The sequence below is a fragment of the Pteropus vampyrus genome, unplaced genomic scaffold (genome assembly GCF_000151845.1).
Source record: "Pteropus vampyrus isolate Shadow unplaced genomic scaffold, Pvam_2.0 Scaffold62, whole genome shotgun sequence".
Classification (NCBI taxonomy): Eukaryota; Metazoa; Chordata; class Mammalia; order Chiroptera; family Pteropodidae; genus Pteropus; species Pteropus vampyrus.
The window spans coordinates 3420387-3446990 of NW_011888843.1; the positions used below are offsets into that span (position 1 = coordinate 3420387).

The window sequence follows — 26604 nt, forward strand, 5'->3', positions numbered from 1 at the left end:
ATTAACATCCATAATGTAACAGTAGACAAAGTACGAGTAGAGAAAAAAGATAGCAAGATATCAAAATAGAGTAATTGGTAAGAAAATAAAAATAGAACCTGCTACGGATGGCCTCTTTCCTATAAGATGGAGATTAAACACTTTTGCGGTTCAATCTAAAGTGATACCATTTTTATAAGCTCCAGACTAGGTTTATTTTTCATGTTAGAGAGGTATCTCCTTAGGAAGCCAAGCAACTGTTGTGAAGTAAACTATATACCTAGAAAGTGAAAAACTTGACCGCTAAAACTGAAAATTCTGTGCAATAATTTATATCAAAATAATAGTTAATGTCTACTGAGCACTCGATAGATACCCAGCACTGGGAAAACTGCTTCGTATGCATCATCTCATTTAATACTTATAAACACTTATGAAGGAGTTTTCCCCATTTCATAGATGAGAAAACTGAGTTTCACAAAGTTTAAGCAACTTGCCCAAGGTCACACACCTAGGAAGCCACGTAGCCTGGGTTTGAATTAAGGATTTTATTTTTCTGACTCTGTAATGGTCACTCAGGTGTTGCAGGCTCCCGAAGTGCATTCTGAATTACATGTGAAAATTCATTAATTTTGTGTAGCACCATATTTTAATACAAAGTCGGTTTTACGGTCTTCCCTGTCTATGCAAGCTTTGTAGGAAAAAAACCACCTCATGGAGCTAAGAAGTCAGACACCCAATTTCCAGGGATATTATGAGCGTCAAATAAAATCACAAATGAAAAACCTTTGGAAAATATAGGAGCATTCCACAGAGAAATGAAGGTGCCATTGCAATGAAAAAGATCAAGGTGTATGTGATATGCACGGCAATTCTCAGTGGATCAGAATATTTTGAATCAAAACAGGTGCCTACCTAACCAGTTAACACACCGGGTAACTTGTGAGCAAGCTGCCTTTTCACCTCATTTCCTGGGAGCTGCTGAACCCCGTTGGTTAGAGGTTAGGCATTACAACCTTCTGTCTGGGGCACGTTTATGTCACGAGTTTCTCCTTAACGGGCACGGGACTCCAAATGTGCAAGGAAGTGTTAAGATGCAGACATACCCGAATTGCGGTCGCCCCCCACCCCCAGAGGAGCTGATTTACGGCCCCCAGCGTGGGTTTTCGCGCTATCCATAAACACCACTGTGTTAACTAGCCGGGGGCGGGGAACGGGTGATTAAGGGCCTCCCTCAGGGTCTCATCTGACCTTCCAGGAGTTTTCAGCTCTCGTGTGTGTGTGGTGGGGGGGGAGGGGGGACATCCGTAACAGCATTAAAATCACCCAGGGTAAAAGAATTAAAACCCCCCAGGAAGAAGCACTGAGAGCTTTTACTTGCCTCAACCTCCAGTTGGGAAGAAGCTAGCTGCTTCGTTAACACGCGAAGCCACCGGAGGACTTTTTTTCTAAGGGACTTTCATGAAGACAGGCGAAGCTCTAGAAATTGCGCCATGTCAGGTGTGAAAGGCAGCTGGGGAGAGCCGCTGGTAGCCTTTCCACTCCTCCCTCCCTTACTCCGCTAAGAGAAAACTGGCCTGACCCTGGTCCTTAGAAAACGACTGACAACAGGAAGGAAGCGTATTAACCCCTCTGCTCCCCCCTCTTTTTCCCCGGGTGAGAGCCGACTCCTCCTCCTCCTCTTGGTCGTGCGACCCTGGTGTAAAGTGCGAGCACCCGCCTGCTTTCCGCACCCTGCCCTCCGCTCCCAGCCCAGGAAGATTCGAGAGGGAGGGTGCAGCCCAAAGCCGAGTCCGGCAAGTCCGTCCACTCGGCGTGACCATCCCCGGGCGAGACGCCCTGGATCCCGCGACTCTCGCGCCGGCGGGCACCGCGGGTGCCGCGTTCACCTGCTTGTCTGCGGAGTTTGCAGTCTGCACCCCTGCTCCTAGCCTGGTCCCCCAGCCGCGCAACACCCCGCGTCCCTGTGCCTCGCGCAGGTGGTGCAAACGCCCCGGCTCTCCGGCGCCCCCTGCCGGGGAGAGGGACGGCGGCCGCGGAGGAGCCGGGCGCAGGGCGGGGAGCGGGCTCCGGCGCCGGGAAGAAGTCGGGAGCGTCCCTGATGGTGCCGCCGTCTCCGAGCCGGGGAGGAGCGGCGAGGGGGCAGCTGGGCAAGAGCCTGGGTCCGCTGCTGCTGCTCTTGGCGCTGGGGCACACGTGGAGCTACCGAGAGGACCCTGAGGACAGCGACAGGTAAACGCCGGCAGCCTCTGGTGCGCTCTCGGCCCACGGGGTGCAGGCGGTGTCCCCACCTCCGCAGCGACCCTCAAGCCCTCGCTGCGCCAGGCACGGGCTGGGCGCTCGACTGGCCTGGGCGACATTAAACTTCTCCTGGGTCACCGCTTCGGCGCCCTCAGCCCGGGGTCCCCTCAACCGTGATACTCCTGCCCCGCATCCTGCTGTCCCCCGGTGCCCGGCTTCTTCGGCTCCTTGCTCTGGGGCTGGGTTCTCTCGGCTGGACCCTCGGCTGGACCCTCGCCTGGCCTGCCCCTGCCCCTGCCCCTGCCCCGAGCCCTCTCGGTGTCCGCGCTCGGGGACCAGAGCCGGCTTGGCTCTCCTGGACGCGGACTCCCGCAGCCTCGCGCACTCAGGATCCCAGAGCGCGCACTGGCCTCCGCTCCCCCGCGGAGAATCAGCGACTGTGACTCTCCACCTTTTTTCTTTCTTTCTATTGTAGAGAAGTCTGCTCAGAAAACAAAATCGCCACGACTAAATACCCGTGTCTGAAGGCTTCGGGTGAGCTCACCACGTGTTTCAGGTAAGCCTCGGGGCTCTGCTGAGTCACCAGGGCGCACCGCGGCAGGTGGGAAGGCGGCGCCTCAAAGGTGTTTGGAGGCGCGCCCGGCGACCAGGGGGCCACGGTGCTGCCGGGACCTGCTGGGTGAGCTCTCCGAGGTGCAAACCTTTGTGTGTGTGGTTTCTGGGCCAGGGCAACGACGACGGCAACCCCGCGTGTGCACCTAGAGTTTGTGTCCTGAGGTCGGGTGACTGTTTCCTGCTCCCTGGAATACTTGGCATGGAGGAGGTCGGAGGGGAAGAGAGCGAAAATTTACAAGCAAAGTGGATCGGATTGTGGGTGTAAACAGCAAGGCACAGTAAAGACGAATGGCTGCTGTTGCGTTTTTTGTTGTTGTTTTTTTTTTGAAATACAACGTGAACTAGTGAATACTTGGCCCTCGGCTGTCTGTTGACCTTGTGCGGGGACAGAGTGTAACACTGTCACGGTTTCTGGGCAGAAGGTTGGCGGGAGGATTGCCGACTGTTGATATGGTGGTGTCGAGTGAAAACAAGCGTCAATATTGAGCCACAAGGAGAAAAAGAACAGTCTCTTTGAAAATACTGTCCATAGATCACTTGAGTGCTCGTTCAATCAGTCGCCTGGGTGCTCCTTAAAACTGAGCCTGGATAGAGCTAGGAATCTAGTTTGGAAAATGCTCTCCAGGTGGTTCTGATTCTCAACAAAAAGTAGAACCACTGTTCTCTGCGAGCCTTTTGGAGGTGAGTGTTGGTATGGTTTTTTTTTTTTTCACCACTGAGTCTTGGCTTCTGTTCCAGTGCTTTCACTGGATGCAGGAGGCATACACCCATAAGCATTTATTAGTCGCCTGATTTTAAAAGGTACTGTGCAGGGTACTGGGATCTCACACTCACACCAGACTCCGTCTGTCTTTGGGAACAATGCACTGTTTGGGGTGCCAAGATAAATACTGGGTAGTACTAGGTAACACTGCAACCCCCACAGGTGAAGTTGAAAGAAAAGGACGTTTACTATTCATAATGTAGCAGATGAATCAACTGTAATGCTTTCAGCTACAGGGAGTATTATTTCACATTCTCAGAGGTTCAGGTGTAAGTCGCTCCAGGGCTGGTCACTTTAGCGATGCAAAGGCACCATTAGCTATGGCGCGTACCGTGCTTTAAAATCTGTCACTGGCAGTGGAATGTTGACAACCGTTTAGGTGAATCAGAAGTCACTCCTCAGGAAGGGCTGCCTTCCCTGGGACGTGGGCTGTGAACACTGAACAAAATGGGTGAGGGTTAGAGGAGGGGTAGGGGGATATGTGCAACAGGCAGGGAAAGACCGAAGGAGTTAGCTGGGTAAGCAATGTCACCCAGCTGGCAAAATGACCTGGTGGTGCTGGCACCAGGATTGCTCGCCTGGTCTCAGCCCTGCGTTTCATCCACACGACCAGTTTTTCTTAGGACGCATTGTTTTTCTATCATTGCAGAATAAAGCCTCTAATTTAACGTGGAAAGTGTCCCTGAGATGGTTCGCTCACTTGTTCAGTCCCTGGAGGTCAGGCTGCCCGTAAATCAGTGACAGTTACAGAATGCATGTCCAATTTTTAGGAGCAGAGGGAAGGCTGATTAGTGTTCTAAGCTGATTTCATTTGTTATGCTGTTACTGCTGTTTTTCTTCCAGACCTTTAAGACAGCACTCTTTCACACCGAGACTCTAAATGAGACACTAGCAGTGTTTTGATGTGTCTTCACTAACAGCTATCTAAAGAAACAGCTTATGAGCACGGACAAAAAAAGGTATCTTATATGACAGAGAACAGTAAAGAACTTTGTTTTGGGAAGTGGGAGGAATGGGAAAGGATGTTTTCAACTGCAGAAAATGGAAATGGTCCCTGTGAATATGAAGCGATTTGGTTAAGTGACTTCCTTCGTAGGAGTCAAGAGTTCTGTGTGCACTCCATTGGTTTTCAGCTATTTTCATAATTTAGTAATTAAAGTTGGCAGTTGAAACCCAAGAATGGGGGAATGCTATGTGCTCCTTGGTTTGTGAATTATAGTTGTCCTGGCCCTGCGGACATCTTGCTACTTCCAGACAGGGCGGTCTGGAAAGCAGCTGCAGGAGCATCCTCTGGGAACTTTGTTAAAGTCCTGGGCACCTCCCCAGACCTCCTGAATCCCCCTGATTCAGGGTTAATGACATGTGCATTAAAGCTGGAGAAGCTCTACTATAGAAACCAGGGTTCCCTACCTGGGTCACAGTGCAGACTCATTTAGACGGGTCTTCAGAGGCACGTGGAGGCCTTTGCAGACGGAGCGAGTAGTTAGCCCTTCTACCATGTTAACCTTGAACCAGACGAAGAACCAGTTTTCAGGGAAAGTGGACTCTTCAGTTCTTTGATGATCTTTTATGTAGAGTCCCACTATTTACCTAATGTTTTTGATGAATGGCTTTAGCATAAGACAACTCAAGAAGTCACTTCTGAACTTGTTGAAAGTGATTTTTTAAAAGTGATTTAAAAAAAATCATTGATATGGAAGGTGGATTTAATACTGCAATGAGTATGGTAGATGTAGTAAACCTGATCTGCCATTATACCTAGAAAGATATGGACACCTAAGTGACGTGGAGAAGATGGGTTCAGAATGACCTTTGTCCTGGACCCTCCCACCACCTTTGTACACTTCTGCTTTTACATGGTTTGACCTAAGCAATACCTTTCCACTTCAGCCTTTTATAGGATATGTTAAAGAATGACAATTTAAGGACTTTGTATTTAGCACTGTTTAATATACGTTATTTTATCTAATTCTCAAAGCCACACTCTAGGATTTGTATTACCTCGACTTTACAGAGCAGAGAACTCAAACTCAGAGGGGTTCAGAGAACTTGCCCAGGGTCCCAAAGGTAATGCAGGTGAGAGCCAAGATTCAAACCCAGGTTTGTCTGACATCAAAGTCTGGGCCTTCTCATCCTGGAGGTGCCTACATATGAGGTCGAACTTTGCAGATCCTGTGAGCTAAGAAGACCATAGATTCAGATGACTATCAGTTCAAAAGACAATTTGATAGAAAACTCTCAACATCCATTAGGACCAGTGTTTTTTTAATGAATTATCACCCTCGAGATCTGTCTTAAACAATTGACTTCATATCATATTATACATAAAATTGGTTCAAACATATATATCTTTCTTTGTAGGATTTTTATCTTAATCACAGGGTCTATGTCTCTAGAGGCTTTCTTCCCCAATATGCATCGTGGGTACTTGTACCCAAAGTTTAATATTCGCTTGAATGAATGCCAATGACAGCGTATGGAGCTTAAAGTATAAATTTGTTCAGCATTATAATCTGACATAGGGCATACTCTTTTGCCAGTAGTTAAGATTTTAGAGTTGATATGTGATTTATCTGATGCTGACTTTATTATAGCCAAACCAAGCATGTAAAGTTATCATGGCATTTACCCCTTTTGTGGCTATTAAAGTTTTTCCCCGCAAGTTGAGTTTGAGTTTCCTTTTATCTCCCAAAACAATGTAGTTTGAACAAAAGGTTTATGTTTACTTTTTTTTATTGGGTCTCAGATCAATAAAATGAGATGTTAAAAGGCTTTTAAAAAAAGAACACATGTATAGGAAATGTCAATAAAAGCAATTTTTATTGAGTGAGGCTCTGTCTAATAAACATTCTACTTAACTTTTTCCCTCTATTAAGGATTTATTGAGCATTTACTATGAGCTTAAAATAGTCTTAGAAAATGAGCATAGAAGAATTAGCTATAATCCCTGGTTTTAGTCAGTTTACAGACTTGATTTTTACACTAAGGCCTTTGAATCTGTAACCAGTACAGAATGGTACATGATTGAGTTCAAAGTCATGTAGTTTGTACTGCACTATCAGTGACAGGGAAGAGAGAGGCAGCTAGGAATGGTGTCACGGGTAGGAGAGATTTAACTGTTTTTCAACAAGTCTCTTTAGTGTTAGATGTTTAAGTTGCATTAGCTATGATGTTCAGCCTTGCGATTGATGCCTCCAAGTGGGAGTCTGAAGGTGCCCCTCGGCTGTATTTTCCGGTCCTTGGTGTCTCACCAGGCACTGCTTTTGCTCGCAATCATGTTCCCATGGGAAGTAATGACACAGGAATGGAAAAATTCCCACTTTGAGATAATACAACAGTGTTGCCAAGTCCTATTAAAACTTGGAAATTAGTGCGACATTTCTGCAAATGTGTTTACTTGGAGTTTGGAGAACAAGGAGGGCAGTTAATTATAGCAGCATCACCAGATTGAGAACACCCATCTAGCTAAGGCCGCATCAGGGGAAAGACTGGAGAATGTACCATCTGCTAGGTCACTGAGTTCTACAGAGGGCTCTGATAATGCCAGACATGCACAGTAATAGAAACTCTGCCTGGGTTTGAATCCCGGCTCTATTTATTTTATGACTTTGAACAGTTTCTTAATCTCTGTGCTTTAGTTATATCCTCTAAAGTGAGGATCGTATTAGTATTGGAGTTAGAGGGTTACTGTGAAGATTAAATGAGTTGATTCACATGGGAAGTGCTTGACTATTACCTCTCGTGATCACTACTGCATGATGAGTGCACGTAGTAGATGCTCAGTGGACATTTGTTGAGTTTGGAGCTTTTTGGTAGACATTTTTGAAGGTGCAGATTCAGACCACAGCCAGAAATAGGGTGTTTATTTTACCAGTCGCACATCAGTGTTTTTTAGATGCTTTCTCAAATGTAGGATAGCCTAGCCTGGGATCAAGCTACTCAAGATGCCCTTGTGACTATAAGAGAAGGCAGAGGCAGGTTTTAGAGGATCTTAGAGGTTGGCCCTTTGCCTGGGGTCATGAAGGAATCTGATTGGCAGAAGACTAGAAATCAGTGTCTTAGGTCCTCACCAGTTCTGGTCTCTTTTCTGTTGCCTCCCTGTCCTGTGGCCAACATAGCTTAGGAAAGATGCTGAGGCTGGCTCTGTGAATAAGTGTTGGCTCATTTAGGGCATGAGATCCCCTTTTCAGAAAGCATTTGTATCTTAATCATCTATAATGTTGAAGAAAGTGGTACGAATGTTGTAAAAAAAAAAAAGGTGAAGGTGGCTTTGTGCAGAGTTGACTAAATGACAGACACGTTGAAGGCAGCATCTATTTCTGTATGTTTGACCTCTCCCACTGGATGGTCAGCCCATTGAGGGCCAAGGACAACTGTTCCTTCATCCATGACTATCCCCAGAGGCTGGCCCCATGCTTAGACAGTGCTACATACACATCCTTGAATGACTGAGTGAATGAATACATTAATGTTACAAGTAATGATGAGATTTTTTTTTTTTAGGCGAGGCAACCCTTGGTTGACCTCACAGATTGCAAGGGCCTTGTCATCTTACAATCCCTATTTTTATTTTTTTTATTTTTTACGCCTACAGCACCTGGTCTTCCTAGGTGCTCTCCCATCTAAGTACTAACCAGGCCCGACCCTGCTTAGCTTCTGAGATCAAACGGGGCTTGTTCAGGATAGCATGGCCGTAGACTAAGTAATGATGAGATTTGACTTAAATCTTTTAGGTCTTCCAGAATTTCTGTTGCTGTCTTTTTCTAGTGGAGAGGTAGGAAAGCTTCTTTAAAAACCAGAGCTTACTTTCACCTCCGCAAGATGCTGCCATGGTTTGCACTGGTTCCCAGTTTGACCATCTTAACTTCACTGATGTGTTGTTACACAGTCAATTCTGGCAGCTCTAGCTAACTCTACAAACTTAATATTTTAAATGGCACCTGAAGCGAACGTGGGCGGTCCTGGCCAGAAATGATTGCCCTGTAGACACTGGCTTTGATGAGGAGATTACAGTTTTAAAGAGGCTCTCCCTCCCTCCCTCCCTACCTCCCACACCCTTATTTTTTAAAGCTGAAGAACAGGTGTCAGAGAACAGGGAAGGTGGAGGCCAAAGCTAGCCTCTGTATCACTTTTCACTCATTCTTAAAGAAACAACGCAAAGTGATAGGGGAAAAAAAACTAACAATTGAATTTGCCACAAAAGGCTGTGCTTTCACTGGTATGTCCTTTGAGACCGGGTCCAGTTGCTACTCTCATTGTCTCTGAAGTTGTTGATGCCTGACTTCCTACGTTAACTTCTCTTCATCTTTTCTAAGTGAAGCTGGGGTGGGTGTGCCCGGAAAAAGCAATTATGCTCTTTATTCTAGAATACTCTTATCTTCTCAGGAGAAAGCTTGCATTTCAATCAGTTTCTGTGTCAGTGCAGCGAGCTGGGCTCTTGAAACTTACTGCCCCCCTGCCCAGCAGGACCCTCGCTGCTTTTGTGAGTTAGAGGGTCTGCCTGCACTGGGGGCTGGCAGAACATCCGAACAAAGATCTGTCTCCATTTTGTCTGTTTGTTACTTTTATTTGGGGGAATGAAAAGAGTAAACAGCTATAACATCTGCAGCTTCTCTTCTGCCAAGCTTGAGTCTTTCTTTTCCATGAAGCCATTTACCAATTTTAAAGTTTTATCAACAATTTCCATTCATTCTACAAATACTTGTGAGCTTGCTGTCCACGAAGCACAGTTTCTAGGCGCTTGGACTACATCTGCGAATAGAGCAGCTAAACACACACACAAACAAAACCTCTGCTCACGAAATTTATGGATTTTAATTCAATTTATCCTTCAGAAAGGCATTCTGAGCCAGATGTCCTTTGGGACATTTTTGGCACACATCTAATTGTCACATTTTGGGAGTTAGAAGCTTGATATTTCCTGTGGTCCAGCTGCATCCTTTCAACAAAAGAAACTTCACAGCTTCAAGCAGGGACTTGAGAAGCCAGGGATGGTGGAAACCAACCTTTTTTTTCTGCAGAGGTGCTAGTGAGAAATTAGCAGTTGCCACAAGTTTCTTTTAAGCATTATTGGAATGTGAAAACATTACAGGGAATTTTAATTTTCCAGGGATGCGTCCTTTGAGATGGACAGTGGCATGAGAATTGGCCCAGTAGGGACAAATACCTTGGCCCAGTTCCCCTCGTATTTTTCCATCAGTAACTTTAAGCCGGGTGCTGGAGGAGGATGCACCTCCAACATTCTCTGATTCTCTGATATGTTTATGACAAGGTATCTGAACCTTCTGGGCAATTTATTTTCATCCTGAAACACCTGCGTGTGAGGGGAGTGGTGTTATGATGTCTACATGTTCACCCCAAGCAAAGTAGTGCACCTTCTTTCCTGATTCAAGGTGTGAGCAATGCCAGGCACTAGCAGAGGTGAGAGACCTTGGATGGGTATATAATAAGTTGCCTTCTTGTTCGGTGTGGTCAAACATGAGCTAGATCATCTTTCCATGCCCTTCATGGTCTCAGAAACTTGGAGCACATCCGTTCTCAGCCTTCGTATCCATTCTTAACCTTTTTCTCTTGGCCATTCCTGGGGGATGTTCTCTGTTGCTGCTGGGGTGAAGCCCCCCATTCTTAGACCTCTGAGAGTGGCAGGGGCAGCTGTCAGCCTGAACCGGTGGGAAGTCAGGAGGGCCCTCTCTGTCTAGAATCTGGCTCTGGGAGTTTGGTGTAGAGAGCAGGAATTGGCAAAGTAGGGCCTATGGCATGTTTTTATACAACCTGTGATCTATGAATGCTTTTTACATTTTTAAAGGGTTGTAAAGCGTGCAACAGACTTTATTTGCCCTCCCTCCCCACCCAAACCTCAGATATTTACTCTCGGGCCGTTTGCCAGCCTCTAAAGAGCTATCTTAATACAAATACCCAGAGTTGGTCCATCTATATCTAACCTTGTCCACAGGTCTGAGAAAGAGGTGACTTTGGGGACACTTAGCTTCATTTTGGGGTCCTTTGTTTTCGTATTGCCTCATTTTGTTGTGTTTGGATCTCCTGGCCTGTACGTCTTTGTGACTTGGTTTCCTGATCACCAGGAATCAATTTGAGTTATTGTTGAGCTAGATTTTTTTTTTTTTCTGTCAACTTATCAGGATGTTTTTAAGAAGCTGGATTTTATTGCAGGCAGTTAAGTACTAACTGCTGCTCTTCTATAGGTCCCCAAGATAAGTTTTCCTTGCCAGATGAGCAAACTCTGGACTGCCTTGGCTGACCTCCCACCTTCCTTAATCCCTGACTTGCAAATTGCTCATCACATGCTCTGTCGACTCCAAGCCCCCTCTCCATAAACTTCTTATTAGTTTTGAATTTCTATAAGGGAGAACTTTTCACATTCAAAAAATCAGATGATAGTCTATATTTTGGGAAACACATCCAGAAAAACACATTTTCAATTAAGGGTACTTTAAATCAGAGTTGCAACATTACATTTTTTCTTATATGGCTGAAAACTACCATACCGTTACAGTTCGTACTGTGTACAATGTATCAGTTATTAAACGTTTGAATTTAAGCTTGTGACTGCGCATAGACTTCATTTCTTTATAACTTTCCTCCTCCGATTCAAGCAGGCTTTGCCTAGTCACAATAATAGCCCTGTGATTCTGATCCTTCCACCTTTGCATGTATTGTATGCCCACTCCCTTAATCATTAAGCCTTAGGACATTGCGTTCCATTCATACATTTTAAGAATTAATCCTCAGGTCTATTGATCATGAGAACAACAAGTTTTAATTAAACTAAGGATAACATCTTGGCTTCACGTGTATTTCAGCCCCAGACCCATCGAGGCAGAACAGGCCCAATGACCACCTTCTCTTGCAGCCAAACAGAATGATACATGACTGATATCAGGACCTGATGCAATGATCAGCAGCCTCCTGCCCTAGCCCCGACCAATCAGTAATACCTCTGAGCCCCAAGTCCCTTAGTTTCCATGACTGAGTCCTTCCCTATAAAACCCATCCCTGAGAGGCCATTGGCGAGCCAGGTCATTGAGCACTAGTGCACCTCTGTCTCTGGCACTTACAACTCTGTACAATAAGACTTTCTTGTCTATGGCCATGCTACCCTGAATGTGCCCAATCCCGTCTGATCTCGGAAGCTAAGCAGGGTCGGACCTGGTTAGTACTTGGATGGGAGACCACCTTGGAATACCAGATGCTGTAGGCATTTAAAAAAAAAAAAAAAAAAAAAGACTTTCCCGCAAAACCTGTACGTATCTCTTTGGACTTAGATGCGCGCAGGCAGACACGCTCCGATCCCAAACTCCAAACTGCCTTTTCATAATGCCCACGCTTGTTCCATACAGATCATGGAGACTATTACGTTAAATAGTGATGCCTTCTGACACTGAAAATGGGAAACAGTGGTGGAGAAGGAAAGAACGATTTAAAAGAAACACTCAGGAGAGAAGCTAATCTGTTAACGGTATTTTGGAGAAGAAGAAAGAAGGAAAATGTTAGAATGCGCCACTTGACATAGGAAGATAAAGGTGCTGTGGGGTGTAGCAGAAGAAAAATGTGGCTATAAAAATTTGATAAGGAAGAGAGAATCATCCTATGGATATGAAGTTGGATGGAAAATGTCACGTGGGAGCTTCCGATCTTGGTAACAGCCATTTTTACTGATTCAGTTAAATGGAGCTTAAAAAAAAAAAAAAAAAAGGCAGACTAAGCTTCCAAAGATGGACAGACTTACACAATTTTTTCATCCTCTCGTGTGCATGTGTTCACTATGTCTTTGGCGGTCAGGGGATGTCCATCAGCCAGTGCGGAGACCGTGCCATAGCTTTGCCTCTAACTGACCCCTCTTTGCTTTCACTTAGTGTCCATGTTTCATTTGGGAATTTCCCTATAGAGAAACGGCTCAATTTTGGTGGTGAAAAATTGCATGGCGAAACAGAGGCGGCCTTCCTAGGAAGCCACCAAGACCACAATGACCACTCACTGGCAAGACCGTTCTAAGAAGTGCCCTGGACTCTAGTTCCGTTAGACCCCGAGAGGTTAGGAGAACCTAGAGTGCACCCTCAGTGGGGTCTTCGAGAAAGCTTGGTTGAAGGATTTCTTTTAATTCTGTAAAAATGGACTTTAGTATTAATTGACATGTTAATTTCCTGGAGATCACTCTTGCATGTTCTGGCCTAACTGGATGGACATAAGGAAAGATTTATATACGAACTCTCTACTTATGTGGAGGTCACTTCATCAGGCGATATTTTCTATCTGGAACACATCTGAAAAAGGGAGAGAGGGAGGAAGGGAGGGAGCCTTGAATCCCAAAACAGATAGCATGAAGAATGTACCAGAAAGTATCACAAAAGGTCTTAAGTGGCCAAACACAGGTATGAGAAATTCTACGTTCCTTCCTCATTCGTGCGTCCCCCAGTGCGAAGGCTTGCTCCGTCAGACGCTGTTCCAGCTCTTCTCGGGACGAGTTCTCACGCGGGGTCTCTGAGCAGGCGCGCGGCAGACAGGCGGTGCGACGGCGGACGGTCCGACTGCACAGCCCGTGTCGTGACCCCTGCGGCCTGACAGCTGTGCTTACCTCGCTTTCCTGCCAACCACGGATTTAAAAGGGGGCATTTAGGAGAAGGACGGACTGCTTGAAATAGGGATGGCAGGTCCACTGGTAATTACTGGTGAAAACGTGAGTCAGGTAGATTGTCAAAAGTAGACATAAGGACCGCCCCCCATCAGTTTGCTCAGGCTGCCTGCCCGATCTACCACAGGCCAGCTGGGGGCTTAAACAGCAGGTTTTCTCACAGTTCTGGAGGCTGGAGGTCCAAGGTCAGGGAGTCAGCAGGCTCGATCCCTTGAGAGGCCTCCCTCCTTGGCTTGGGGACGGCCGGCTTCTCCCTGTGCCATCACATGGTCTTCCCGCTGGGTGTGCCCGTGTCCTCATTTCTTATAAGGACAGAAGCTCATCTAACGGCCTCATTTTAACCCAGGGACCTCTTTAAAGTCCATCTCTAAATGCAGTCACATTCTGAGGTACTGGAGTTAGGACTGTAACATTTGAACTTTGAGAAGACATGATTCAGCCCATGACAGTGCCCCTGCCCCCCTGCAAAATAACCTAGTACACACTGGAGCCGTGTAATAAAAGGGATACTTTTCACACACACTGTAATCCCAATGGTATTGCTGTCCACCATGATGCTCCCGAGTTATCCAATGAAATTAAAGTGTCCTCAGCAATACTACTGAAGAGGAAAAGGATTACATGTTATCTAAAACGGCATAAGCCATATGTTTGTGCCGTTCACTTCTGTGGAACTCCTCCAGGATGGTCCCAGATGATGGCAGCTATAACCTGTTCTACCCCTTCATGATGGAAATGCAGATGCTCAGGCTCCACTCAAGAACTCTTGAACTAGTCTGCATGGTAACACGGTTCCTGGCGTTTCCCATGCACACTCAGTTCTGAGAAGCCCTGTGCTGGTCATCACTGCATCATTCTGGGGCTCGTCCTCACTTAGCTGTTCTCTGCTTCCTACTTGTAAAGCTGAAGTCAGTGATTCACAGCCAGGACTGCACGTTGGGATCATGTGACGAGTTTTAAAAACAGCCCCGTGTCCAGGTAGACCACACCAGACACCGGAAGCTCCGGAGGTGGGTACCCCAGGAATTTTAAAAGCTCCCTGCATAATTCCAGTGTGCAGCCAAAGCTGAAAACCTTGCAGCAAATAGGGGTGATCAGCCTGGTTCTCCCTTCTGTGGCCAGTAAGCCTGTGTCCGCCTCATGTGTTTTTCAGTTGCCAGAAGTTCATGCCCCCAACAGGGATGTTTAGAGCTGAAGAGTGTGTTGGTGGACCCTCAAAAGCCTGATGTCTCCCATCCCTTGTCTGCTACGTTCTGCTCTTTTTCTCTTGGCATCTCCTTTCTATTCTCAGTGAAGGATGGTTGGAGGGTAGTGAAGGACGAAGTGGGCTGAGGTGGATCAGGAAAGGTGGAGAGTTCTGAGTTTTTCAAGCGGATCGGTTCTAATCCTGTGGGGCAAGTTCCCTCACTATTCATTTCCTATTGCTGATTCTCAGCGTGGCGTCTGGGGCTATTTAGTGACCGTAAGTGCACTTTTTAAAAAAGATTTTGCTTTGTTGCTGCACCACATGAACCTTCTCCCGAGATGTCAACATGGCTCAGCAGATTATAAAATGAAAGCTTTTCCGTGTCAAACTGTGATTTTCTTTCCTTGCAAGCATCAAGCCCAAACGCTTTCCCCCACGTGGTGTGATGAGAAACCTTATGTGCTGGCAAAGTCTCTTCCCATTCACTGTCGTTTCTCTTTAACTCTTTAGTTTTCTCCTGTGGTAACTGAATTTCTTCAACCCCCAGCAGTCGCAAGGCTTTTTATAGGTTTGCATTAACTATGCACCATGAAACAATGCCGTCTGTGGTTTGACTCTATAGTTCTCATCCAAGCCCTGTGTTTACAACGTGGCCTTAAACCAGGCAGTCCCCAAATATATGTCTGCATGGAAGGCATACTTACATACATATAATTGCATTTTTTGAGTGTCATAACATCAATTATGCTGATTAAATCATAGAACTAGAAATTACTATAAATTAAGAAAGAGAAGACATTGCATTTCATGGGTGGGTACATTCCTGAGGCTCTTACTGACGGATTTCTTTGAATCAAAGGCTGGCGAACGTGAAGTGGTTTGTAAGGGACTTCTGTGAGTCTTCGATATGCTTTCAGAGTTTGACAGCATGATGACTGTGGCACCCTATTAGGATATAGCAGGGTGGATGTTTAAAATCTTAAGTGAAGGCAGGGAAGGATCCTGATAACTTACTTGGCACCTCTGCCACCCGGAATCTCTTCGAGTCCTTTCCCAGAGACTCCAGTGTTTGGGAAGCACATTTTCCAATCATGGCACACACGAAAAATGTCATCTGCGATGGGTACATGGAGATCAATGACAGAGGATGCTCAAGGCTGGAGACGCCAGGCCCAGGAGGCTCTGGCAGTCCAGCTGCCACCCTGCTGTCCTAGGGTCAGAGAAGGTTGAGGTCTTGGCATGCCTGGAGCCATTTCTGGACAATAAGGGCCGTGGGCGGAGGGAGGGAGTGTGTGCACCCATGGGATGCTCCAGCATGGACACCCCTCCCCCCGCCAGCAGCTCTTAGCCACCCATCTATTTAAGTTATACCTCCAACTCCAGCTTCTTCAGTGAGTCCTTCCTTGACTGTTTCTTAAAACACAATTCCCCAGCCATCCTTTAAAATACAGGACTTGTGTCGCCTTAGGATGGTTGGTTCTCTGTGCCCTCCTTATACACAGCTTGACTCCGTTGGACTGTCCCAAGGTTGGTGTGTGGTCTTACACACGCCTTTGATGTGATACTTTCATTTTGCGAAGCCCAGGGTGCTGCTGGGGCCACATTTAACTCCCTGTGTCCTGAACAGATGAGGGTGTCCTCCTGTCTTACGACTCCATAGCCGAGGGGTGCGGTTCCCGAAGGAAACAGCCATGATGATGAGGAGGAGGGATGCCTGTTTTCTTTTAGAGACACATGTAAAGGGGGATTCATGCTTTGCAATTCCCCCAGGGAAAAGGGCACAAGACAGAAGAAATCTTTTAGTTTTTCAACTTTACCCCTTTTATGGTACTTTGCATGTTTTACCCCTTTTATGGCACTTTGCATGTTTTACATCATAGAAGGTATGACTTGAAGCTGCGGATCCTGCCTAATCTCAGCCCTCCAGGATGATGCCTGCCTGCCAAGGGACTAGAATGTGTTTTTCCTGATCTTTCTATATGCGCATTGACAGACATACTTGTAGTTATTACTTACAGAGTAAATGGGTTTGTTCTACAGTTGCTTTTCTCACATAACAAGTAAGGGACTCTTATTACATAGGGCGCTAATTCATTTTTACAGTACAGTATTCTTTCATAGCCTGGTATTTCATTGAATGAATGCCTCATAATTCATCTCTTCACTTCAGGGCTCATTATCAGGCAGCAGATGCAAAGGGCTCCCTCCCTGATGTTCGGGTGGGTTCAGGTTTCAAATTTAAGTTACAGATTTCAAATAGATCGAATTTTACCTGAAGGCATCAGAAGAGGAAAATCTAGTGTCACCACATGACACATTGGTCTGGAACCTGCGAGACGTGACCTTGGCGTGTCCGGCACTGCCACTGCCCTCCTACGCGTGTGGCTGCGTGTCCTTAGAACCCCGTGGCTCTCCCCGGTTCTCTGATGGAGCCCTTTCTCAGTCTGGCAATCGGGCTATGAGCAGAGCCAACGGAAGTGGATCTCGTTGACAGCCCAGCCAATGTGCTTGACGCGAAGTGGTCTTGACAGAACATACTGTGGGAACTTTTGGATACTGTAATCCGCCTTAAAGACAGGAGAGCCCTCTGTGAGCTGTCAACTGCATCTCCTGAATGCCGTTGGTCATTTTTCTTCCCTCGATTAAAGAGGCAAAGGAACGTCTTCTTACTTTCCAGGTATCTAACTTTTGAAAGCAAGCTCCTCTTCGTGCTGCAGACACGTGCTGTGTGAGCACAGGAGCCATCACTTCATTCTGCAGAAGTGTTTAAGGGGACCCCTGTCACCCCGCTCACTTGCTTTTCTCTGCTGCTCTCTTTAGAGACGTGCTTCCCACAGAGCAGGGAGAGGAGGAGAAGGTGTCAGTTTCCCCATTTAGGGTGGGCTGTACTCTCATGGCGACCGCTCCCTTTCTGGAAAGGAGAAAGTGTTTCATTTGGGAAGACTCATGCAAATGAGGTGGAAGGGAAGGTGGCATCAGATGAGAAGGCTTTCTCATAAAACTTTTTCACATCTTTTATCCTAACGTACGGGGCTTAATATTTGTATCTTATATTTACAAAAAAAAAAAATTTATTACAAACTTAACGCTTCAACGTGTGCGTACTTTTGGATTTATTTAAGGATCCTTGTGAAGACTTCATGTGCTTGTCAGCCTGCTGCAGCCCCATTACAGTCACCATCTTGCTGCCTGGTTTTGGTTCCATATTTGGCTGTTTGGAGATGCCAGGGGAAATGGAGAAGCAGGCAGTCAGCTCCGTAATGGAAACAGCAGCCTTCGCCCCCCGCACCCCCTCACCCCTGCCCTACCAAATTACCCACATAAAAAGCTGAGGTTTCTCTTACATTAATCCATATATTATCAGTTGGTCTTTTTTTTTTTTTAAACATCCTTTTCCATGTTTAGGCAGTCTTAGTTTAACAAAATGGTATCCCACTTGAGTTTTGCATTCTATCAACAGGCTCCTCATTAGTTTGAAGTGTATGTGATTCTGTTAACTTTCTCTGTCTGCATGTTAGCCTTCCTTGTCTGCATTTTAGTTCCTTTTGAGAGAGTTCCTTTTGAGAGAGTTTTAACTAGCTTGGGGCTGTAATTGGATGAAAGTGAATCTCCGCTGTAGACTTTGCTTTGCAATGTACTTTAATTGCATCCCCACAAAGAAAAAAACTACAAATTCACCCTTTTCTGAAGATGAAGAAAAACTGACCATATTTTCTCTCGACATATTTTTTAATTATGAAAATTCAAATATGTCATAGAAGAAAAGACATTCTCGTCTGCTCATCACCAACATCAGTTAATTATCAAGATTTTGCACCGTTGGCTTTTATCTGTCCTTTTTTTCCTTTGCTCACGTATTTTAATACAAATCCCAGACATGATGTCATTTTACCAGGACATATTTCAGCATTCATTTCTAAGAAATGTAGAGACGTTTCCAAAATGGCCTTATCATCCTCCCGAAAAATAAACCCCAATATGAATGTTACTTTTAAACAATTTTTTTTCCCCCTAAATAAAATGGAAGTTTGTTTTGTGGAGTTATTTCTCTTGAATTCAGTTATGGATGAGTGATACTTGTGTTACCACTCGTGAGCGAGCTTACATTTTAACAGGTATGCTTAATTCTGAGCAAGTGTCTAGGGTGGAACTCCCAGAATGCCCCACGATAGCACTGGCTGTGGCAGAGCAGGACTCGAAGGCAGTGGCCCAGGGGTAGCTATTTGCTTAAGTTTCACAATCAGATTGGGAAATCCTAATCGTAATAAGATTATTTCACCTCAAAGGCAGTTTTGAGTGTTTTTGAGAGCGTTGTGAGAGTGTTTGACTCTCAAAATAATAACATACCACGGATGGTGTGTCTTCTTAGATGAAAACGTAGTTTCAAAAGGGAAGCTAATATTTTTATGCCTAGGGTCCTTTTAAACCCAAAGGAACAGGACTTTCTTTTCACTATTTTCGGTAGTAAAATTGTATTCACTGACAATGCATTACCTTTGCTAAAAAAAAAAAAAAAAAAAGCAACTTAAACATTCTGAAGTGAAAACTATCCATAATTGTAGTCTTTTTGTTTTTAATATTCTGATGTTGCCTCCTCTTCATGTGCATTTTCAATATTTTACGTACTTAAAGTAAAATCAATGGTATAATTTACTCTGCGTTTTTAGGTAACAAGTTACGCTTTCATCATAAGTATTATCTAAATTAGAGTTTAAAGTCGACTCACCGCTGGTAAGACAGACAGCAGCCCCTCGAACCCCTCCCGGCTCCTCTTACCCCATCACAGCAACTGCATTCCAATTTTTAAGGTTTATTTTTTATTTTTTATTTTTACTTCCATAGCTTTAAGCAACTTATATTACAAACTTTGTTTTTAAAAACTTGTGGCGTTGTCTTTTGAGTCTCTTCTATAGGAGAAGAGCATTCAGCTGTCTTCAGCCACCATCACACTTTCTGCCCATCTTGGCATCGTCACCGTGTCGGGTAGACCCATTTTTGTCTACCTCATGACCGGAAATGCTGGTGACGGCTCTGAGCCCTGCTGAAAGCTACGAGGGCCTTTCCTTTCTTTGTATGTTGCCTTCTCTGCAGTTCATAATTGCCTTAATTTATTTTGCATTTAAAAAATATATGGAATCATGAAGCCAACCCCAGAGTCATCATCATTTGTATGAAGTTCCTCTCAAGATACTTGAACGTATTAGGTGTTCTGTCATTTCAACCTTCTTGACGACAGTGCTCCCTGAACCGTGACACCTGCCCCGACCCGGACACCTGAGCCTGCCGTGGCCTCGGGGTCTCCCACTGCCAGCCGCGGACACCTTTGTGTCTCTCTGCAGTCAGTTTCCTCTTTCCTGGACCCCATATTTTCCTCTCTCTTGATTTACTCCACTGTTTTGGTGAAGAGTATAGTCAAATAGTTGCTTGAAAAAGGGTCTTGGGAGGGATATTTTTTAAGCTTCAAAAATTCGTATGTCCACTTGCCTACTTGATCTCCACTTGGATGTTTTTAAGACATTTCAAAGATAACACATTCAAATGGAGAGCATGATTTTTACCCTCCTCCCAACCCAAACCCTGCTGTCTTCACTTGTGGTCACACCTAATGTGTCCCTCTACAGAAATCCAGAAGCAATTCTGGATCATTCTATTTCACATCCTTTCCACATCTAACCTTTCTTCAACTAAATCCAAATTTGGGCTCACTCTCTCCACTGCCACCGGCTTGGTCCAGGCTACTGTCACCTTCGGCCTGGACTTGTACAACAGTTCTCATTGCTTCTTGTCCTGTCTCTTAAGATCTATTCCCATGTAGCAGAAAGTGAAATCCTGACCTTAAAGCAGATTACATCTGACCCAGGGTTACAATCCTTCAGTGGCTTCTCATCATCCTTGAAACAAAATCTGTACTCCTCGCCCTAGTCTGTGAGGCCCTGAGTGATTGGACCCCTGTCTGTCCCCCTACACTGTACATATCCTTCCCCGGTTTAGCTCAGTTTCCTCATTTTGAGACTTACTTGTCTCAAGCTATTGCCCATTCTGTCCCTTCTGCCTGGATAACAGGTCTTCACTCCCTCAAAAAACAAAACCTAATCCCACTTCCCAGTTCCGAATTTACATTGTCACTTCTTCAGTGAGATGTCCCATGTCTCCCTACCACAAGTATATTCCCTTGTCCTTATGGTTATTTTAGGTCCTTATTTTATTACAGTACCTAAAACTTATTTTGTGTCTTTTCTTGATTAGATGTCAGGGCAGGAGCCAGGCCTGTCTTACCTGTGTATCTCCTGTGCCTAGCATAGTGCTGGGTCCATTTTCTGTGCAGAGTACACGTTTGGTTACTGTGTGGTCAGACCATCTGCTGAAACAGAGCCATGTTTATTATTTGTGGATTTAAATTTATACTTGGATCTATTCCAGCTCTATATGGCAGTTTACAATACATAAAATATGAAAAGATAGTTTAAAAAAAAAAAACAACAACCAGAACTAGAGACTTAAGAGAGGAAGCCAGGGTCGAGAGAAGAATGTATGCCAAGAAGACACACTGTCTTGCTATGGGTGGGCCATTAGGCTCTGAGCTTTCTAGAAATCAGGGAGAAAAAAGTGTCACGCGAGTCCATGGGGTAAAACTTGAACCATGCCCAGGAGAACTACAACTGTTCTACAGACCAAAGAGAAATTTCATGGAAGGGTCAACAATACCTAATGTGATAAAGATTATCTTTTTGATGGACATGGTAAATTTCCTAGGGATGGTTCTCGTAATGACCTTCAGATATAGACTGCTGCTGTCCCACCAAGTGCAGTTTGGCTAAGGCCCATCTATGGGGCCCGTGGGACATTGTCCAGGCTCTGTGTGCCGTATGACAGTTGTCTCTGCCGCTGCCTGCTTCAGGAGATTACCTATGTGGACGGGGGCAGGAAGGGTACACATTTCGGTTTTTGTTATTTGAGAATTTCCTTCTTTGTCCCCACCAAAGACTGCTGGCTTTTATTTGCCAGTGCACCGTTGCTTATTTGCTCCTTCAAACATCTTAGAGGGCCTGCTCTGCTTTCCCCTCCTTGCCTCTGGCGTCCGCCTCTGCCAGCAGCATCTTCTCGCTTCGGCAGTGCTCGTCTCCCAGCTTGATAACGTCTGAGCATTCTTGCTCTTCATGTTTGATAAGTCTCCACTCTGGATGGGCCAACCCCTGAATACTGTGGGGCTTTCCTTTAAATCAGTAATGCTGACATATGTTCACTCACTGGGATCCTAAAGAGAACAGAGATGTAAGAGACTGAGGAAGTGATTTTCCTTAGTTTTGCAGGAAGAGGAAAGTAAATCTTTTAGTGTGGGAGCTGTCCACGTAGATGAAGCTGCTCACAGCAAAACAGTTCAAAGGGGACAGAAGGCTTCATGGTAGTTCAGTAATCACGTGCGTGTGCGTGTGTGTGTGCGTGCGCGTGCGCGTGCGCGCGCACAGTGGGTGGCAGGTGAAGTGGCTGTAGATTTTATTTATTACTGCTTGGTTTTCTCTATACACAGCTCAACATGAAATCAGTCATTGAACTTACCAATCATTATAGCAGATAAGCAGAACTAACAGATTTTATTTAGCATCCGGGGTAGTATACAATAAAAATTTTTTTTTTCCTATAGGATCAGTTTTAACACCACAAACTGAGTGTAATGCAACAGGTTAGATAATGCTGTTTCCATCACAAGCTGTCACTGTTGCTGATGAAGCTTTCTTTACTGGGAGCTAGAATTGCTCATGGAAAAAGTTGTTGGTGACACTTGATTTGGGCAGCTGGCTGACCGGCTTTGAGTTCTTCAGCATTCTTAGGTTCAAGCTGTGATTTATTTTAATTTGGGGGGTTTTATTATCCTCATTTTCATTTCGTGCTTTATGAAAAGCCATAGGTAATGAAGATAGGAATGTGTATAAGAAAGTAAAAATAATAGTCTTGGTAGAGATAAAAAAAGGCCTTTTGAGTAAAACCTGCATATGATTAAATGCTAGATTTTCTCAGGGATGTTTAGGTTTCACAGCTACATGCTATTATTATTTATTAGATTCCTGCAGAAAATGACTTTTTATTATAAATCTGAAACTTTTGAGGCCCTAAACCCCTTTTCCCGATGGGAGCAGTTATTTTTATAACACAATTGTCGATTACACAAGATTTCTTAGAAATGCAAATAATGCGTAACAGCAGAAGAGATTGCATTTGTTAAATTTTTCTGGACAGTGCCAAATACACACTTAACATTAATTTTGGTGATGTTAAGAAATATTCTTACTGATCTGCTTTTAATGATAGTAATAGTAAGTAATAAGTGACACTTAACATGTTTACTCTGTTGAGCAATATATGTGATTTTCTTGAATGCTTTTGGCAAGCCAATGCGTAACAAGCTGCTCGTCTTCCTCATTTTACAGGTGAGGTACTTAAGCCTTAGGCTCGGCAAGCATCTTCCTCACAGTCGCAGAGCTTGTTAAGTGGTGGAGCCGGGGGGAAGTGGCGTTCCCAATATCGATAGTTGATTCTTTATTGATTTCTTACAGAATGTCGCTATCAGTCATCTGTTGCAGCATAACAAACCACCCCCAAATCTTAGTGGTCTGAAACGATTTTCTTGCCCACAGTTCTGTGGGTTTGCAATTTGGACAGGCCTCAGCAGAGGTGGTTTGGCTCTGCTCCATGTGTTGGCTGGGGAACTCAGAGCTGGAGGAACCAACATGGCCTTGTTCATGTGTGGGGCGTTGGTGCTGGCTGCCAGCTGGAGTGCCTCTGGTGCCCTCCAAGTGACCTTTCTCTACCTGCTCCCTCTTCATTCAGTAGTCTAGACAGGGCTTCCTTCCTGGCAGTATGAGCATTCCAAGAGCACAGAGAAGGAAGTAGTCAGAGGTGGAAGCTCTGAAAGCCTAAATTACCGAGGCCAAGCCCGGAACTAGCACAGATCACTTTCCCTGTATACTATTGATCGAAACAAGAGACAGGGCCGGCCCAGATTTGAGAAAGATGACCTGTGCAGCGGAATGGGAGGATTGGAGGCCATGATTGCAGACAAGCTTCACTGACAGACACCACCCCACAGACCATAAGTCTTCTTCACTTGACATCTTTTTTTCTTATGTCACGTGGCTTCCTTGATCCTCTACACAGCCACTCCAACCGCTTCTTTGCTACATCTTACATTCCCTTCTAATTTCTGTACATAAGAGCAGTGTAGAGCCGTTGGCCCTAAGTTCTCGTCTGATTATGCCTGCACGGATGCACTTATCATTCTCCGTGAATGAAGACAGGCCCCTCGTGCACCGCTAATGGCATTGTTATTTTCCCCTCCTGTCCTTGCGAATGTTCACATTTCACTCTTTTGCTTGGACTCATGATCCGTTATCTCCACACCAGCATCCTGCCAGCCTTCTCGTTATTGCCAATGCGGCCAGCGTGTTCCTGTCTCATCAAACCTGCTCCTTTGGACCGAGTATTGATCCCTCTCTTGCCAACCCTCCATCCGTTATCTAACGCAGCCCGTCACAGCAGCCTCTGGACAGGCCTCTTCCTCTTCCCTTCACCGCTCACGTTCAGGCCGGTATCACCTCATCCCTCACTTAACACCGTGTTCAAAGAGATCGCCTTCCCAGCCTTATCTCCCCTTACTCCACACCGTTCCTCCCACAGCTGCTGGTCTTTGGAAATGCTATTCACGAAACCTACATTCCGTCACTTCCCTCCTCAAGGACCCTTCCCTCCCACCAGGCATTTCTTATTGCTGGGTGCTCGAACTGCTTTCCTAGTGTTCAGTACCCGTCGGCACCTACTCCTTACCTCCCCCAGCCTCAGCGATACTTAAGCGCACATTCTCCCCTCGTGTCATCCATCTGCTGTCCTGTCCTCGGAGCTCTGCCTGGGGCTCACTTGTGGCATAGCTTCGAATGTCAGTCTTGGGTTTAGATGTTCTTTTGAAGAGTTTCTGAGGTGTGTGGGATAACGGAACGATCGGCTGGCACGTGGCTGGGAAAGACCGCTGTGGGATGATGGCGTGTCTGGTAGGTAGCAGAACGTTTTGCTAACGAGGAGACAGGCAGATCTACTTTGAAGCAGTGGCCCTATGAAGGTGGTTTCACAGTTGGAGTTGTATAAGGCGTAGACCATGTATGAGAGCAGTATAGAGCATGAGCCATCCCATTATAGTGCACACACATGCATCACTGTGCAGCAGGTCTTAATTACGAAGGAGGCTGGTAACATCTCCAGCCTCACAATCTTCCCTTAGGATTTTCCCATCCTAAGCCCATGCTTTCTCATCTCAGACATGTGTCGATAGTTCACTTTCTCATTTCTTTCCCCACCTTGAAGAGGAAAGAATCCTTTTAATATTGATTGAAATATATATCTATATTACCATTTACATGTTGATGGAAATGTTTGTAATCCACGCCTCCCCCCCACCTCGCCCCATCCAAATTCATATGTTGAAGCCTAATCCTCAGTGTGATGGTATTTTAAGGTGAGGCCTTTTGAGAGGTGATTAGATCCTGAGGGTGGATCTAGACCTCACAAATAGACCTCATTAGAAGAGGCCAGAGGGATAGAGAGAGATGTCACCCTTTCTGCCATGTGAGGACACAGCAGGAGACAGTCATCTGTGAACCAGGAAGCAGGCACTGAATCTGCCGGTACCTTGATCTTGAGCTTTTCAGTCTTCAGAACTGTGAGAAGTAAGTATGTGTTGGTTAAGCCGCCCAGTCTAGGGTATCATGTTGTAGCAGCCTGAACGGACTAAGACAGAAATCATTCCTATGAAAATGTCCATTTCTTTAGTCGTAGGATAAAAAAAAAAAAATTAACAGTAATAATACAGATGCTTCTCAACTTATGATAAGGTTATGTCCCAAGAATCTGTCATAAGTAGAAAGTATCGTTAAGTCAAAAATGCATTTAACGCTCCTAAACATCATGGGTTAGCCTCGTGCCGACTTTAAGTGTGCTCAGAACACCTACCTTAGCCTACAGTTGGGCAAAAGTGATCTAACACAAAGCCTACTTTATAATAAAGTGTTAAATATCTCATGTACCTCATGTATGCATAGTGCTTTTGTACCATTGCAAAGTCGAAATACCGTAAGTCGAACCATTATAAGTCGGGGACCACCTAGACTGTAATTATGGGGGAAAAAACCCAGTACTTCTGGCTCTTGCCCTTAACGTGAAAAGGAGCATTCCTTCCGCTTTCCCTGTTCTACTTTCCTATGGCCTGCACCACAGACATGGTGTGGGAGCCGAAATAGAAGTACATGTTGAGGACGGAAAGGCAAGAAGCAGCATCCGTCACATCAGCCTGTGCTTATGCACGTCGTAGGAGCGAGAGAAATAAGTGCCTGTCTTACTTCAGTCAGTTATTTGACTTTGTAGCAACCGACAAGATATTCAAGCTGCCATATAACACGTAGCGGCAGGGATCACAGCTCCCATGTGTTAAGTGCGTGGCCTGTGCTACACACAGTATGGATGCATTTCACACAGTGACCCCACAAGGTTGGTCGTGTGATGGCTCAGGTACTTTTCACTGTACCACACTGACTCCCACATCCGTCCAGAAGTTTGTGGAGAGATTGAGAGAAGCCAAAGTGGTACCCAGGCTCGTCATGTTGTCTGGGGGCAAGCTCGTAAGAACATCGTGGCTCTTCCTCCTGCCTAAGCCTTTGCGCACGCGAACCTCTGCCACTGTTGTAACTTTTATGATCGTAGTAACCCTTGCCATGTGTGTGCTGTGGCAGTTTCCACAGGCCCTGCATACTTTTCGTATTGAGCTGTCACAGTTGCTGGCTCATATCACCTCACGCAGAATGTCACTTGCTCCCAGCTTTCACAAAAACAGGAAATTTTCATAGCATGCCATTAAAATGCCGGTGCTTTTTCTCTCTAAAAAGACACTAAACCCGCTGAGCACAGTCTGCTTCATTCGCTCCTCTGTCCCCTGGCATCGTCCGCAGCGTGTTCACTGCAGTGTTTTGCACATTATGAATCCTTCACATGTTGGTGAACTTGACGAATTTACTCCAGCCCCTACAGTGTTCCTGCTCAGTTGAAGCCACGTCCCTAAAGCTGACAGTGACAGCCACAAAGCAAATAGATGTTCAGTAGGCCTATTTGCTCTGAGTCCTGCTGAGTGATACA

The 26604-nt window shown here is 45.4% G+C and overlaps 1 protein-coding gene and 1 pseudogene across 1 annotated transcript in view; both read left to right on the plus strand.

The window, feature by feature from the left end:
* The first annotated feature begins 1753 nt into the window (after positions 1–1753).
* The window catches only part of CCBE1 (collagen and calcium binding EGF domains 1), a 212343-nt gene continuing 187492 nt past the window's right edge, over positions 1754–26604 (plus strand). Inside the window, exons 1-2 of the mRNA XM_011361136.2 lie at positions 1754–2211; positions 2696–2776. Coding sequence (XP_011359438.1) covers positions 2081–2211; positions 2696–2776 — 212 coding nt within the window. The 5' untranslated portion in view covers positions 1754–2080. The remainder of the gene's footprint in view (positions 2212–2695; positions 2777–26604) is intronic.
* On the plus strand, positions 11698–11816 carry LOC111740356 (annotated as a pseudogene).